This window comes from Zalophus californianus, chromosome 4 (genome assembly GCF_009762305.2).
Source record: "Zalophus californianus isolate mZalCal1 chromosome 4, mZalCal1.pri.v2, whole genome shotgun sequence".
Classification (NCBI taxonomy): domain Eukaryota; kingdom Metazoa; phylum Chordata; class Mammalia; order Carnivora; family Otariidae; genus Zalophus; species Zalophus californianus.
The window spans coordinates 99,602,868-99,620,520 of NC_045598.1; the positions used below are offsets into that span (position 1 = coordinate 99,602,868).

Sequence of the window (17,653 nt, forward strand, 5' to 3'; positions counted from 1 at the left end):
AGTTCATAGGTTTGTGAGCCCAGTTGAAAACCTCTTGAGATTTGGAATTGGAGTTGATGAAATGATGCTAGAACTAGTTCAAGAAAAATAAAACAAACCAGAAGAAAACAAGAGAGAGCTATCCTCCTAAATTAAAAAGCTATAAAATTAACAAAACTAAAACACTACGGGATTGTTGTTAGAATCAATCATTAAAACAGACTAGAAAGCCCTGAAACAGAGTCTCATATGTCTCAATGTATGGCAAAAAGAAGTATCATATAAAGATGGAATATTCAACAAAAGACTCTGGAGAAATTATTTCTCAAAAAAAAAAAAATTGGATTCTCCTATCATGCCATGGACCAGAATGCATCAAATTGATTAAAATATTAAATATAAAAAAGAAAATATTGAAAAGAGGGAACCGTCCAGAATATAGATGAATAGTTAATTTAACCCTGAATGGGTAAGATCTATTCAAATATAAAAGCAGGAGGAAAAAAATAGTAAAAGATTTAAAAATTGAGCATGTTGAGAAATGTGACATTTTTAATGCTTATTCTCTTCTTCTTCAGTGAGCTGGAAGAGTCTCTGCTTGTGCTACCTTTTTCTTATGTCCCGGACATCCTTAAGCTCTTTAATGAATTCATCCAGCTGGGCTCTGATATTGAACTTCTGTGTAGGTGCCTCTTCTTTCTGCTCAGGTAACATCCTTTCCAAAGAATACTGTGTCTGCTCCGCCTAACTGCTCTGGTGCTACTTGAACTAATGGTATCAACGCTCTGGGATTAAGAAATCTGATGTTTCAGACTGAGAGAGTTACAGGATTTCATTGTTGTGGGACATAAATTGTTATCCTGCGGAATCAGTCTTGTCCTTACACAAGGAGAGTGATGGCCCACCTCTTTAAGTCACAAGATAGAGCATCGCTTGGGGACACTTGCGTAAGCATGGGTCTCCAGGTTGCAGTAGCTCTGATCCTTGTCTGTTTGCTGAGAGCCCATTACCGAATGGCCAATTGGCCTCATTTGTTGTGTCTTTTTAACTGTGTAAGCAAAATGATTTAGTTTTGTCCTCATAACAGCATCGTAAGGAATGGTGCCTTTACTTTTCCAGGTCTCTATAGAAACGAATGGAAAAGTAAGGGCATACAGGGAGGGAAGGAAGAAACGAAGAAAATATGTTTATTGGATTATTCTTAAATATGAACAATTCCTCTTAGTGTGTAATTGAGAAGAACATAAGAGTTTAAGAATATACTCTTCTTGAATCCTGTTCTCTGTCCCTCAGTCTCCAGCTGTTAGAGCAGAGAACAGAAACAGAGAGATTGAACACTCTTTAAAATGCTCTTATGAAGATAAAATACAAACTGATCAGCCAATACCAAATAGTTAAAAAAAAACCCAAACAGGTATATTTCATGAATTGGAATTTGACTCGATCATTTTCATGCTTCTTAATCCTCTGTTCCTTTTATTCCATCAAGATAGTAGCAAAAGAAGAACAGTGATATGTTTATAGTATTCTGTTGCCATATTTATAATTCTGGGCAAGTCCTGAGGCCTTCAGTTGGTACTCAACAATGTTACTAATAATTTCTTAGCGCTGTGGCATCGGTACTATTGAAATCAGGGTTACTGATTCTAAGTGAGACACCATGAGGGCTTCTGGCATATCCGAGGGGTCACGGATGGGGAGGGCCGTACAAGTAGCAGTGGCAGGTCACACGTGGGCTGGAGGATGCGCACCGAGGAACATGAGTTCATGGACATGATCTTGATACTCTAGGTCGGAGTCTGACTCCCTGATCAGGGACTCTTTTGCTGTGGCTTCGCTAGAAATATTAATAAACCTTTGTTGAGTTAGTATTTCTTAGAGAGTTCATTTCTCTGAGCTTTCCATAAAATACCATTTTCAGAGTCTGTGGCCGCATGGTAGATGGCTACGAAAAGAGCCAGCTTTGCAAATGAGTTGAGTGTGTCATAACTTTTACGATAGTAGTGTTAAAATTGACAGATAGAACTGAGTAGCAGGGAAGAAACATCTTTAGCTATTTTTTGCCAGAAGCATTTCTATACTGCCATAATGATATGGTAAAATGAATCTTTTTCTGTTGTGTTTTGTTTTGTTTTACTTTGATATTGTCTATTTGCTTTTCTAGCAGGGGTAAGCAGAGCCAGAACCACTACCTCTCTTTGTAACATGACTGTTTTGTTTTTCTTATTAGGATTCACTTCGGGCAGATCACTAGTAACCAAATGCTTGTGCCAGTGATCGAAAAGTTAAAGGAAACAACTATTTCAAAAGTCAGCCAAGTCCGGGTAGGTATCCCTGTAGAAGTACAGTAACGAGGGGGAGATCCTGGTGTGTGTGTGACTTAGAAGTAGCATAGGGAGCTGTGCCTTGTCTTTGGTGGTATTGACCAGAACATATATCAGTATTTGCGATAAGATTTTTGTTGGAGCTTGTAGGAATAGAGAGAAGAAAACAAAACCAAACCAGAAAGACCTTGGACAAGGAGGGATGAGTAAGAACACCTGAAGCATTGGTTCTCCTGACTTGCTTATGCTGCTGTATTGAACTGAAGTGAAAGAAAGGTCATTTAATCTTTCTTACATTTACTCCCCCAAACCCCCCAGGATGTTATTGGCTTCAACATGGCAGGTCTTGAATATCTCAAGAGGGAATGCGAGGCGAAAAGTGAAGTTATGTTTTTTGCTGATGCGACCAGCCAGTTGGAAGAAAAGAAGAGGAAGAGGAAAAAGAGGGAGAAGCTAATTTTAACATATACTTAGAACTGAAATGTGGTGCCCTTTTCTTTTTATTTAAAAGGACTTCTAAACTAAGCAGTGGAATTGGTGTCAACTTGGCAATAACCAAGTAACAGAGCTTGTTGTGTTACAGAAGATGTCAGGATGTGGTTCCCAGCTTTGCCTGAGGAAATGCCCAGTGTGGGACTGTGGGCTCTATTTCTTGGACTTAGGGCTTGATAGTTTAAAATCTCTCTGTGCCCCCAAAGGTTGAGCCCTTCAGGAGTTGTTCCCATTATATTCTAGCAGGGAACAATGAACTTTTTTTTACTAGTTTTTGACTAGAGCTGAAATGAACATTTCAAAAGTTTTTCTTATTTCTGTGATAACAGAAGATTTAATGATGTGTTACTCTTTGTATTATGTTTTACCTCCTGCAGAGACTATCAGGTGCACAGTTGATTGCCCTCTCCCATTAAATGCAGAGTCGTGGACCTACAGAGCTGAAAAGGACCATAAAAATTCTCTAAAACACCCTCCTTTAACTTCACCTCTTAGAGGTGGTTATATCTGTATATAAAAATATCTGCTAATTTTTTCTCCTTGTTTAGTTGTTTCTAATTAAAGTGTAGTCAAGCTGAGATGCCTTGCTGGGCTTCTGGGTGATTAATACCATAGATATACATGCATACATATGTATATGCATGGTAAGAATTTGGGGAAGTGGGAATATTTTAGAAGAAATGGACACATTCCTTTGGGCCTGGCTTCTCTTTGTGGGAAGTTTTTAAGTTGCTACTCCAACTTCGTTTCAGTTCTGTGCAGATTTCTATGTGATCTTTTTGTTGTTGTTGTTGTTTTAAGATCTATTTAAATTCCAGTTAGTTAATATACAGTGTAATATTAGAGTCACATGTCCAGCACATCAATTCAACACTTCCATACATCTGGTGCTCATCACAAGTGCCCTCCTTAATCCCCATCACCTTCCCCCCCCCCACCCTCCTCCCCTCCAGTAACCATCAGTTTGTTCTCTATAGTTAAGAGTCTGTTTCTTGGTTTGTCTCTTTTTTTCCCCCCTTTGCTCTTTTGTTTTATTTCTTAAATTTCACATATGAATAAAATCATGTGGTATTTGTCTTTCCCTGACTTCTTTTGCTTAACGTAATACTCTCTAAATCCATCCATGTTGTTGCAAATGGCACGATTTCATTCTTTTTTGATGGCTTCAGTAATATTCCATTGTGTGTGTGTATATACCATATCTTTATTCATTCATCAGTCAATGGACACTCGGTCTGTTTCCAGATTTGGCATGTATCCCTTTGAATTAGTATTTTTTGTATCCTTTGGGTAAATACTCAGCAGTGCAATTGCTGGATCATAGGGTAGTTCTATTTTTAATTTTTTGAGGAAGCTCCATACTGTTTTCTAGAGTGGCTGCAGCAGTTTGCATTCCCACCAACAGTGCAAGAGGGTTCTTCTTTCTCCTCATTCCTGTCAACACTTCTTGTTTCTTGTGTTGTTATTTTAGCCATTATGACGGGTGTGAGGTAGTATCTCGTTTTGGTTTTGATTCACATTTCTCTGATGGTAAGTGATGTTGAGCATCTTTTCATGTGTCGGCCATCTGTATGTCTTTGGAAAACTATTCACGTCTTCTGCACATTTTTAAATTGGATTATTTGTTTTGGGGTGTTGAATTTGATAAGTTCTTTATATATTTTGGTTGCTAACCCTTTATCTGATAAGGCATTTGCAAATATCTTCTCCCATTCTGTTGGTTGCCCTTTAGTTTTGTCAGCTTTTTCCTTCACTGTGCAGAAGCTTTTTATTTTGATGTAGTCCCAGTAGTTTATTTTTGCTTTTATTTCCCTTGTCTCAGGAGACATATCTAGAAAGAAGTTGCTGTGGCCGATGTCAGAGAGGTTACTGCCTGTGGTCTCCTCCAGGATTTTGATGGTTTTCTGTCTCAGATTTAGGTCTTTAATCCATTTTGAATTGATTTTTATGTTTGGTGTAAGAAAGTGGTCCAGTTTCTTTCTTCTGCGTGTTTCTGTCTGGTTTTCCCAACTCCACTTGTTAAAGAGACCGTCTTTTGCCATTGGATGTTCTCTCCTGTCTTGTCAAAGATTAATTGACCTTATAGTTGTGGGTTCATTTCTGGGTTTTCTATTCTGTTCTGTTGCTCTATGTGTCTATTTTTGTGCCAGTACCATACCTAGGTATCTTGTTTTTGGTGCAGTTGTAAATGGGATCGATTCCTTGATTTCTCTTTCTGCTTCTTCGTTATTGGTGTATAGAAATGCAACAGGTTTCTGACATTGATTTTGTATCCTGCAACTCTACTGAATTTGTTTATCAGTTCTAGCAGTTTTTTATTGGAGTCTTTCAGGTTTTCTGATAGAGTATCATGTCATCTGCAAATAGTGAAAGTTTTACTTCTTCCTTGCTAATTTGGATGACTTATTTCTTTTTGTTATCTGATTGCTGTGGCTAGAACTTCAGTACTATGTTGAATAAAAGTGGTGAGAGTAGACATCCCTGTCGTGTTCCTGACCATAGAGGAAAAGCTCTCAGTTTTTCCCATTGAGGATGATATTAACTGTGGGTTTTTCATATATGGTCTTTATTATGTTGAAATATGTTCCGTCTAAACTTACTTTGTTGAGGGTTTTTATCATGAATTGATGTTGTACTTTGTCAAATGCTTTTTCTGCATCTATTGAAAGGCTCATATGGTTCTTATCCTTTCTTTTATTAATGTGATGTATCACGTTGATTGATTTGTGAATATGTTGAACCACCCTTGCAGCCCAGGAATAAATCCTACTTGATCGTGGTGAATGATTCTTTTAATGTACTGTTGGATTCAGTTTGCTAGTAGTTTTTTTTTTTTTGAGAATTTTTGTATGCATGTTCATCAGGGATATTGGCCTATATTCTCTTTTTTAGTGGAGTCTTTATCTGGTTTTGGTATCAGAGTAATGCTGGCCTCATGGAATGGATTTGGAAGTTTTCCTTCCTCTTCCATTTTTTGGAACAGCTTGAGAAGAATAGGTATTAATTCTTTAAATGCTTGGTAGAATTCCCCTGTGAAGCCCTCTGGCCCTGGACTTTTATCAGTCTGTTCAAGTTTTCTATTTTTGTTTCAGTTTTGGTAGTTTATGTTTCTAGAAATTTATCCATTTCTTCCAGGTTGTCCAGTTTGTTGGCATATAATTTTTCATAATATTCTCTTATAATTGTTATTTCTCCTCTCTCATTTGTGATTTTGAGTCCTTTCTCTTTTTTTCTTGATGTGTCTGGATAGAGGTTTATTAATTTTATTGATTTTTTTTTTTTTTAGAGAACCAGCTCCTACTTTTATCAATCTATTTTTTTTTAGTTTCTTTTTTGTTATTGTTAAGATTTTATTTATTTATTTGACAGAGACACAGTGAGAGAGGGGAACACAAGCAGGGGGAGTGGGAGAGGGAGAAGCAGGCTTCCCGCGGAGCAGGGAGCTCAGTGCGGGGCTCGATCCCAGGATCCTGGGATCATGACCTGAGCCGAAGACAGACGCTTAACGACTGAGCCCCCCAGGCACCCCTGTTTTTTTTTTTGTTTTTTTTTTTAGTTTATAGATCACTTATTTCTGCTCTAATTTTTATTATTTCCCTTATGCTGGTTAGGCTTCATTTGTTGTTCTTTTTCCAGCTCCTTTAGGTGTAAGGTTAGGTTGTTTGAAATTTTTCTTGCTTTTTGAGGTAGGCCTATATTGCTATGTGCTTCACCACTTTTGCTGCATCCCAAAGGTTTTGGACTGTTATAGTTTCGTTTTCATTTGTTTCCATGTATTTTTGATTTCCTGGTTAACCCATTTATTGTTTAGTAGCATGTTGTGTAACCTCCATGTATTTGTGGTCTTTCCAGATTTTTTCTTGTGCTTGACTTCTAGTTTCATAGTATTGTGGTCAGAAAAGGTCAGGTATGATCTCAATCTTTTTGTTTTTGTTGAAGCCTATTTTGTGACCTAATATGTGTTATTATCCATATAGTTCTTTTATGTTTGTTATTAATTGTTTTATGTATTGGGCTTCTCCCAATTTGGGGGCATAAATATTTACAATTGTTATATTTTCTTTTTTTTTTTCATTTTTAAATCATTTTACTGTTTATACCATAATCATATTAAAATTGGCAGAACTCCCATGACAGACAGGACAGAGACCTGTCAGGCAAGGCAAATGGTGAAGGTTTCATAAAGCTGGAGAGAAGTACCAGGGTTCCACAAGATGGCCACAGTGATCTCAGACAACAGTGTCACGGTGTCAGTGTCGGAGCAGGTGGGAACACAGGCAGCCACAGCCATAGCTGGCCTGAGGCCACTGCTGTTTCCTAAGGGGGATTTCCTAATACGCTTGGAAAGCAGATCACTTGAACAGAAGTGCATGGAGCAGGGTACTGCTTCTGCTGAATAAATTCTACAGGTTCCTGGGCAGGGTCTACAAATCTCTTGTGATAAATGGTTGCTGAATTAGGATTTTGCAAAGGTAGTCCCATAACCAACATCCTGGAACTTTTACCACCAGTGAAATTCTTAGGCCAAAAAATAAATAGCCACACATACCAAACCTACACACCGTGAATTGAAATGGTGCCATGTTAGGGCTTATGAAAGAAACCAGAGCAGGAAAGATCATTCAAACAGAAGATCCTTATCCTTCTCTTCAGCCAAAAGATTAGCAGGCTCCATCACCTCACCAGCTGCCCTCCGTTGCTCCAAGTCCTTCTCTGATTTTTCCTTGAGAATCTTTTTCTTCTCCTGTATTTTCTTTAATCTGTAGAACTCTTCTCGCTCTCTCTCATCCAGCTCTGTGATGATATAAGCAAGGGTACATTCAATACGGGGAATGATGACGTGTTCATTGGCATTGACAACGCCTGTTGCTTATCTTAATGGCTTCATCCAAAGTAACAAAGAAAGTCTGAAGTGAAGCTAGTTCCACCAGTAACTCCACTGCTTTGGCATAGTTCCTCTTTAATTTTGCCAACTGCTCCCCACCTCTGGCTAAACCAGTCAGTTCATAACTGTCAGTTCCTTCATGGTAATGTTCAAACACTGGCAAAGTAACACCTGCTACATTATCTTTCTTAGCTCGGATCTTCACTTGGGCTTTATTTACATTTTGGATAACTGTGGTGCTGAAATCCCCTATGAACTTGTCCTCAGCAAGTGAAAAGTTAGCCTCTCTCATCACTTCACCCATCAACATTTTAGTTTCTATTATCTTCTTTAGGATCTATCGAAATCGAAGAGTTAAGCCATCAGATTTTTTCTTCAGGAGGTTTCGACTTGTCTGTGCTCCTTTTAGTCGAGCCTTCATGATGGTCTGTGCCATGCATGAGGGAAAGATTTCAATTTGGTCTTTGCCCGACATTCTGACGATGATAGTTTGGCTCAGGTCCCTGGCTGGGCAGTTGAGGCTGCAACAGCCCCAGCCACAGGGTTGTCCTCTCTTCTTATTGGATTGTCCGCTTTGTCTGTTTTTATAGCCTTTGTGTTTTTGTAGTCTTTGTAAGTCTAGTTTGTTCAATAGATGCATTGGTACTCTGGCTTTCTTTTGACATCCATTTGCGTGATAAATATTTCTCTGCCTCCTCACTTTCAATCTGCAGGTGTCTTTAGGTCTAAAATGAGTCTCTTGTAGACAGCATTTAAAGGAGTCTTTTTTTATCTGTTTTGACACCCTGTGTCTTTTGATCGTTTAGTCCATTTATATTCAAAGTAATTATTGATAGACATGCCTTTATTGCCATTTTATTACTTATTTTCTCATTTCTGGTGATTTTCTCTGATCCTTTCTCGCCTTTGTCACTTTTGGTCTCCCCTTTGCACTCACAGTCCCCTTTAATATTTCTTGCAGAGCTGGTTCAGTGGCCACAGGTTCCTTTCATTTTTGTTAGAGAAGCTTTTTCTTTCCTTCTATTCTGAATGATAGCTTTGCTGGATGGAGTATTTTTTGGCTGCAGATTTTTCCCATTCAGCACTTTGAATATATCATGCCACTCTCTTCTGGCTTGCCAAATTTCTGTTGAGAAATCGCCAGCTAGCCTTAATGGGTTTTCCCTTGAGAGTTGGGGACTTTTGTTGCTTTTAAGATTTTTTTTATCACTATATTTTGCAAATTTAGTTACAACATGTCTTAGTGTTGACCTGCTTTTATTGATTTGATGGGAGTTCTCTGTGCCTCCTGGATCTGGATATCTGTTTCCTTCCCCAGATTAGGGAAGTTTTCTTCTATTATTTCTTGAAATAAATTTTCTGCCCCCTTTTCTCTCTCTTCCTCTTCTGGAACACCTGTGGATACAAATATTATTATGTTTGATGGAGTCACTAAGTTCCCTAAGTCTACTCACGTTTCATAATTCTTTTTCTTTTTCAGCTTCATTATTTTCCCTTATTTTGTCTTCTTGCTCACGAATTCATTCCTCTGTTTCTTCCAGCCTGCTCGTCATTGCATCAAGCCTGTTTCCAATCTCATTTATTGCCTTCTTCATTTCTGATTCTTTTTCAACTCCTTTATCTCTGTAGTAAGGGTCTCACTGATGTCTTCTTTTCTCAAGCCCAGTGAGTATTCTTATGATTGTTGCTTTAAATTCTCCATCAGTTATGTTACTTATATCTTTTCCGCTTTGATCTCTGGCCATGGCCTTATCTTGTTCTTTCATTTGGGATAAATTACCCTGTCTTGGCATTTTGTCTAGTCTCTGCCTTTTCCTGTGGGTAAGAAAAATCAGTTAGGTTTCCTGCCCCTGAAAGTAACGGCCTTTATGAAAAAGAGGTCATGTAGTGCCCAGAGCCTGGCACTTCAGGGAGTGTCTCCAGTGTGTGCTGCCTGCACTCTGCTGTTGTGTTTTGGCTATTCTGTCTTTTAGGCCAGTCATCTGCAGAGACTCTCCTTGCCTGCTGTGGACAGTGTTTGGTCCCTGGCCTGAATGTGGTGAGTTTTAACTAGGTGTGCTCTGGTCTCCTTATGAAATGAATCCTGACACCACTTCCACAGAGGCCCTGCAGAACTCAGTGGTGGGGAGATGTGGTGTGGGCAGGGGTTTGTGCTGGTCTTCTGGGGTAGTGGCCCACCATGCTTGGACTGAGGCAAGCTTGACTAAGAAGGCCGTCCTAAGAGCTCAGGAGTGTGGGGTTTCATGTAAGCAAGTTAGACAACCAGTGTCAGTGCTGAGCTGCTTCCTTCTGGTGGCTCTCATGTTTAAGCTGAGGGGTAGTGGAGGGAAATGGCACCAGCCAGCTCCTTTGTTCCCAGAGAGGTGTCTCTGAATGTTAGTTCCTGCCCCCCATGTCCCAAGCATTTTTTCAGATGGCTCTTTCCATGCTGTCTGCCCCCAGGCTGTTTTCCTGCCTTCTCTTCTGGAGCAGCACAGTGCCCTCTGGGATCTATTCCAGCCAAGTCGGCTGACCTTTAAAACTCCAGGCTTTAAGCTCCACTGGTTGCAAGAACTCACAAAATTAACCCCTTGTCATTTTCCAAGCCAATGGCTTCCAGGAAATATCCCCTGGTGTGTTCCACTGGCTGCTTCTCTCTCTTGCCCTTCTCCATGACCACAATTCCCTCCCCACCACAGCAACCATGATTCATTTCTCCCCTAAAACACATCTCCACACTTCCTGCTTCTTTGATGTGGCCTCTTCTATCTCTTTGGTTGTGGAGCTTGTTCTGTCAGTCTCAAGGTCGATTTCTGGGTATTTATGCTGACTTTATCATCTAGTTGTGTTTGTTGGACAAGATAAGCCTAGGGTCCTCCTACTCCATCGCCATCTTCGTTTCTCTCTCTGTGTCTTCTTGAGTCAGTTTCAGTGGTTGGTGTCCTGTGAGTTTGTCCATTTCATTTACGGCCCTGTGTTGTGGTGCCACCATTTTTTTGCCAGTCTCAGAGCTGCAGTTCTTGTGGTGTGGTTATCCGAGGGTCCCTAGCCACAAGTCTAGTACTATTCTTAACCATAACAACACAGTCCCTGAAGTAAGGTAAGGAACATGGTGGTGTTATTTATTGCACAGAATATAAGTAAAGATTATTTTAGCATATAGTTCCTGAGGCTTAAGTATGAAAAGGTAAGGGAAGAGATAGTACGGTGGATTCTAGGTGCTTCTAGTCTGAAGAAGCAGCCTTTTCTTTAAGCATCTGTTCCTGCCACTAGGGAGAGGAGTTAGTTACCTATTGAAAGATAACCTAATTCCTGAACGAACAAAGGCTGAATCCATATCATGTCTGTGCTTCTTGGAAGTGTTCATCAGAAAATACGAAACTGCAGCATTTCCCATTAACGTTTTTGATGTTTTCCAAACCAAAACAAAATCAGGAGGGTACTCTACTTGTATTTAAAAGTGTTGCTTTCCCATAGCTTTGCCATCAGTTAAGATGGATTGTAGCAGGGAATTTAAAGGTGTTTCTGTCTGGTAGGTGTTTCACAAATCAAAGAGAAGGAGAACTTATGACAGATGAAATGATGTGTATAGGAAGTGACTGAGCTCTAACTTTTGGTCAATATACTTGAAACTCCTTAACCCTAAAGGTTTGAGGTTAACCGGTCAGTTAAAAAGTTAATTTTAGGGGTACCTGGGTGGTTCAGTTGTGGGATCAAGCCCCTCGTCAGGCTCCATGCTCTTCAGAGTTTGCTTTAGATTCTTTCTCCCTCTCCCTCTACCCCTCCCTGCTTGTGCTCTCTCTCTCTCTAAAAATAATACATAAAATCTTTAAAAAACCAGTACACTTTAAAATTTTAAGCCAAGCCAATTTCTAGTCATGAAGTCAGCATTTATTGGCTTAGCCAGCCATTGGCTAGATATAATCCTTAGTACAGGAACCATGTAATGGTTCATGCAGTGTTACCTGTAGAAGGTGGTGATGCCGTAAAGAAAAGCCTCATGAATGGTTTATTGGGAATATAACATCTAAGCTTTTAAATATTTATATATGTCTCTATGTAAAGAAGATATGCTTAACCATTTTGAGATTCCCTGTCTGGAAGTTAGGTGCTTGGTGTACTTGGTTATTAAATTGTTTCTCAGTTCAAGTGTCCTAAGTCATAGCTCCCCCAAAGAAATCTCTAAATCTGGGAGGTGACATAGGAGAATGACCAAGGAGGCAGTGGGGTCTGTCATTGGGCCCAAAACTGTTTCTAGGGTTCCCCTTCTTATCAGCACAATTGATGAGCCTGCTCAGTGTAGCCTTTCCAGGCCAGCCATGAACTCAGGAAGAAGCCACCTGGCCTACATACACTCTCCACAATCTGCCCCCTTTCCTCACAATTTAACATCCTAAGTTTTGAGATGAGACTGAGGTTCTTAGTAACATCACCTTATATTCTAAGTCCTATCACTATTTCTGAAATGTTGTGGGCTCCAAGCAGCTCTCATGTGATTTTAGGACTGAGCACACATGGTCCAACAGTCACTGGCCCCAACCCTTGTTAGATCAAGTTCAAGTTGCCCTTGTATAATTCCTTCCCTGTGAGTGTGGGCAGGGCCTAGTGACTGGCTTCTGAAGAACAGAATACAGCAAATGTAATAGGATGTCTGTTCCAAGAGTGGGCTATAAAACACTGCATTCTGCCTTGCTCACACTCTCAGGCTCTTCTTGTTCTGATAAACCAAGCTGCCCTGCTCTGAGATTCCCTAAGGAGAGGCCCACGTGGCAAAGGAACTTCATCCTGCCAACAACCGCCTGAGTGGGCCGAAAGCACATTCATTCCTAGTTAAGCCAGAGTATCCAACTGCGCTCTGTCTAGATTCTGGAACCATGGAAGCTATGAGATCTTAAGTGACTGTTGCTTTAAGCCACAAAGTTTTGGGGTAATTTGTGTGTAGCAATAGATAACTAATAGAGCTTCTATAGAGTGAATTAGCTAATATGGTGATGTTTCAGATATCTCATCTATAAATTAGGCACAATAGTGTCTACCTTCATAAAGTTATTGTGAAGTGCTTACTGCGTCAAATACAAGATACGGTACTACTGTTACTGTGTGAGCTACACAAGATCTAAAACTACAGAATGATTCCAGTACGCACACACATAGAAGGGATGGGAAAGAATTATACCAAAATATTATCTGTTAGCTCTGGGTGATTTTAATAAGAGAATGTTTACACTAGATGTTTTGTCTTTAAAATAAAAGAATACGTACAGTAGGCATCTTTCAATCTCATTATATGAGATATATGACAGAATAATATGAACAGAGGCATAAAGACAACATCACTTTAGACATTTCTTCTATTAGGTAGATTCACAAAGTTACTTATGATAGATTGGTGCCAACAGGAATTATGTATCTATTCGAAAGCTTTTTTGTAGTTTTTAAGAGTTGTCTAGCTAGTGATGCAGATTTCACCACTTCTCAGTTTAGAGTAACTTCTGAAAATCATAAAGTAGAACTGACATAAATCATGATTTCAGTGGTTCCCAAAGTATATTTTAAGACCCCTGGGGGTCTGTAAGACCCTTTCAAGGACTTGGCAAGGTCAAAAATATTCTAAAAACAATATTAAAATCTGTTGTAGTTTGAAGAATGGTCTCCAAAAATTCACGTCTACTCAGAGCCTGTGAACATGACCTTATTTGGAAATAGGGTCTTTATAAACATAATTTGTTAAGATGAGGTCATGCTAGATTGGAGTGGACCCTAAATCCAGTGACTGTGGCCATATAAGAAAGCAACGTGAAGAGACATGGGGAAAGAGGCCCCGTGACCACAGAGGCAGAGACTGGAATTGGCGTGATGTAGCTATTAGTTAAGGCACACCAAGGACTCTGGCTACCTCAAGAAGGTAGGAGAGAGGCAGGAACAAATTCTTCAGCCTCCAGAAGGAACCAGCCCTCGAACACCTTGGTTTCAGACCTTTGGCTTCCTGAACTGCAAGAAAATAACTAACTTGTCTTAAACCACCCAGTTTGTGGTAATTTGTTATGGAGGCCTCAGGAAACTAATAGTGATACCAGGAAGTGGGGTGCTACTGGAACAAATGCCTAAAAATGTGGAAATGGCTTTGGAATTGGGTAACGGGTAAAGGCTGGGAGAATTTTGAGCAGTGCAATAAAAAGTGTAGGTTATCTTGAAATGATCTTTGGTAGAAATAAGGACTTAAAAACAATTTTGGTGAGGGCTCAGAAGGAAGCGATGGGGAAAGTAGAGAAAGCTTCTGTCATCTCGAAGAATTTCTACATCATCATGAACGAAATGTTGATAGAAGTACGAACATTAATGGTGCTTCTGGTGCGATCGCAGGCAGAAATGAACATGTTGTTGGACACAGGAGGAAAAGTTATAAGGTGGCAGAAACCTTGGCTGAATTGTGTTCTGCTTTGGGGTTTAAAGTAGAACTTGTAAACAATGACATTGAATATTTAGCTGAGGTTTCCAAGCAAAATATGGAAGATGTGGCCTGGGTTCTTGCTGCTTATCATAAAATGCAAGGGAAAAGAAATAATTTGAGGAAGGAAGTGGTTAGCAAAAAGGAACCAAAACATGATGAGTTCGAAAATTCACATTCTATCCATACTGTAAAACAACGCTAAGGGGTACTCTGGAATGGTCACCACAGGTGTGTGCTGGAGAGATTAGCTGTATGACCAAGGAAACAATCAGGCATCTCAGCAGAAGCCAAGAATAGAGGTCCAGTTATCCAGGAAGGATCTCTGGAGAAGCCTCATGTCTAATGATGTGGATCTTGACATCCATGAAGACTGGCAGGTTTTTGAGAATGTTAAATCAGCAGAAATGCTGCTGGTTTGGCCTGACAGGGACAGAGATGGGACAAGATGAAGGAAGACTGCCAGACTTCTGGGATTCTAAAAGCAGGAAATGGGCTTTTTTTTTAAGATTTTGTTCCAGGCTGAGGACGAAGAGGGTGGGGACAACAGGGCCTCTGAAGGTCTAGAGTTGGGGCTGGTGAAGCCTCTATGGGCCCAGAGGGCAGATCAAGCCACAAATGATTATTCTAAGGCCTTGAAACTTCATGAAATTTGCCTCGCTGTGTCGCACACTTGCTTTAGCCCAGTGACTCTCTCCCTTCCACTTTCTTCCTTTTGGGGATGTCTGTCCTATCCTTTCTCCACCATCGTGTTCGCACATCCACCAGTGGAAGGGAGACCAAGGTAGGTGGTACCAGCATCTTACCCATACTTGATTTCAAGGGATGAGATGTGAGTTGATGCTTTTTTGATGAGAATTTAGGTTTGAAGTTAATGCTGGAATGGGTGAAGAATTTGGGGAATGTTGGGATGGGTTGACTATATCTTGCTCGTGGGATGGATGTGAACATTGGGCCAGAAGCAGCTTACACTGGGTTTGTCTCCACAAAATTCATGTCTACCAGAAACTGTGAAGATGACATTCAGGATTAGGGTAGCCCCTAAAGCTAATGAGTGGCATTCTTACAAGGAGAGAGACAGAAATATATACACAGGGAAGAATGCCATTTGAGACAGAGGCAGAGATTAAAGTGATGCAATAATAAGCCAAGGAACACCCAAGAATTGCTGGCAACCACCAGACGTTAGGAGAGAGGCATGGAACAAATTCTTCCTCAGTCTCCAGAAGGGACCCCCACCCCACCGCCGACACCTTGATTTTGGTCCTCCGGCCTCCTGAACTACAAGAGAATATCTGTTGTTTTAAGCCACCTGGTTTGTGCTACTTTGTCATGGCCAGCCCTAAGAAATGAATACAGGTTTGTTAGAGCAGCATCCAAGACGCTATTTTGCTTTTTCTCTCATGAGCATACAGTAGAGTTTTCCAGAGGCTGTGTGATGTCTGATATCGTGACAGACTGAATATAGAGCAGGCGGGAGAATCCAACTGTGCTCTATTAAGCCAGACATTGAAGAAATTTGTGAAAATGTAAACAATGTCCCATGAATAATCAATTTTTGTTTTGGAAAATAGTTATTTTTCATTAAAAAATATCTATGTTAATATATTGGCTTTATTATGGTTTTTACATTGAAAATTGTTCCCAGTTTTCATTTGTTTGGTAAATGTGATAGATATGACCCACATGAATGAAAGCTCTTCGGAATCCTTAATAATTTTTAAGAATATATAAAGAATCTCGTGTCCAAAATGTTTGACAACCGTGGGCTTAATTGTAAATTTTCAAGTCCAGAAGGACATCCTGGTGTTGCTGCTCCTGCTTTTTGGAAGGTCAGCTTCACATTGAAAACGGTGCTTAAAGGAACGAACTTCAGAATCACATTGAAGTAGGTTAGATTTTTACATCATCTACTTAAGATTCTCTGAACTTCACTTTCCTTATTAAGTGGGAAAGATAGTATCTATCTTATCAGTAGTATGAGGATTAGATATGATCATGTATAAAAGGGAGTAGCCATTATAGTTATTTAAAACAAGTATTCCCATCCCACCAGCTTAAGTGGCTTATCGGTTTCTGGCTGTAAGGAGAGAGGAGCAAACAGGAGGTCTAAGGCCTCACATTTGAATGGTTAACGATCAAGTTCCCATTTGTTACTTACTGGACCTAACGTTGAGAAATTTTACGGGACATGAAGATTCCAAGTGTAGAGGAAGAAATCGTAGAAGTCCTGTGGACCATGGGATTTTCTTTTCCCTGAGGAAAATCTTTTGGTCTGTTATCATAATTGCTACTTGTTAAAACTGGTAAAATACTTGTTAAGGCATATGACTTTCATGATCAAATGATTTGTATATACAAACTCAGATAACATTGTAGAATCAGAACCTCTTCTCTAGCATCATCAGCTCCATTTTGGGTACTTTTCTATGCAATGTGAATTCTACAGACTCAGGCTTAATGGAATGAAGGATGGATATTGACTTCCTGGATTTCTCCTGTTCACTCGGTGTATGCTTCTCTGCGGACCATGGCCAGTCTTCCTATAGGAGCCATCAGTCACCATAACCAGGTCCCAAATCACATCAACATCCAGATGTCATGCTTTTTTTGGGGGGAAGGGATAGATCTTGGGATATGGGCTATGAATTCTCACTATTGATTTTAGAAGTAGATAAAAGATCTAATAAAACTCTCTTCCCCCTCTATCTGTGCCTAACTGATAGGTGGCTTTTAATCTATGAGCACGGAAATAGACACTTTATTAGGCATAAATGCAAAATGACTTAATTGCTGTGACCGGCAGCAGGGATCAGGTACTCTGGATCAGTACCAATAACCTGTGTGAAGAGGATATGAAAACTTAATTCCTAGGGGAAAAAAACTGGTTCTTTGGTCAGGTTCCTTCTATCACTACAGAAGAACGCTGCCATCACATCCCCAGTGAGGTCTTTCTGAGCACCCCATTTCAAGTTGGAATCCTCAACACTCCCTGTACCCCCTTTCCTACTTTTCATTTTTCTCCATTGTACTATTAGCACCATTATAGTCCATATTTTACTTATTTTTTGCACAGGCTCCTCCCACTGGAATGTAAGCTACATGAAGGCAGGGATTTTTGTCTTTTGTTCACTTTGCTTAGAACAGTTCCTAGCACATTAGAGACACTTATCTTTGAAATAAGTGGACAAATGAATTGAGCCAGCTCCATTTCTACTGAAATCAAGGTCATTTGACAAAGTTCCCCTAAATTTCCCCTTCACCTCAGAATATCTGGATCCTTAGCCATCTTTGCCCACTCCCTCGCCAAGACCAACCCTTCGGCTCTGTTCTTGATTATTCTCTTGCTCTCCTTTGGATATTGCTGCTTCAATTACTTCCTCTCATTCATATTTTTTAACGTTTCTCTTCTGGTCCATTCCCTTCAGCCAAATCTAGCAGTCTACTTAAATCTGAATTTTCCTTGACATCTCTATAGCATCTGTCAACTATGTCCATGTTTTCGTTGAAACTCTTTCTATGGCTTCTGAGATATTTCCTGGCTTT

At 39.9% G+C, this 17,653-nt stretch overlaps 2 protein-coding genes and 1 pseudogene across 12 annotated transcripts in view; 1 reads left to right on the forward strand and 2 right to left on the reverse strand.

The window, feature by feature from the left end:
- Positions 1-3,373, forward strand: part of WDR3 (WD repeat domain 3) — a 30,413-nt gene extending 27,040 nt beyond the window's left edge. For all 3 annotated transcript variants that reach the window (XM_035727151.1, XM_035727152.1, XM_035727153.1), the window contains exons 25-27: positions 558-686; positions 2,210-2,303; positions 2,622-3,373. In XM_035727151.1, the coding sequence (XP_035583044.1) occupies positions 558-686; positions 2,210-2,303; positions 2,622-2,777 (379 nt within the window). In that variant the 3' untranslated portion in view covers positions 2,778-3,373. The remainder of the gene's footprint in view (positions 1-557; positions 687-2,209; positions 2,304-2,621) is intronic.
- SPAG17 (sperm associated antigen 17) overlaps positions 1-17,653 on the reverse strand; it is a 237,836-nt gene that overhangs the window by 2,682 nt on the left and 217,501 nt on the right. For all 9 annotated transcript variants that reach the window (XM_027609149.2, XM_027609136.2, XM_035727150.1 and 6 more), the window contains one exon: positions 16,269-16,413. In XM_027609149.2, the coding sequence (XP_027464950.2) occupies positions 16,274-16,413 (140 nt within the window). In that variant the 3' untranslated portion in view covers positions 16,269-16,273. The remainder of the gene's footprint in view (positions 1-16,268; positions 16,414-17,653) is intronic.
- On the reverse strand, positions 7,004-8,411 carry LOC113931338 (annotated as a pseudogene).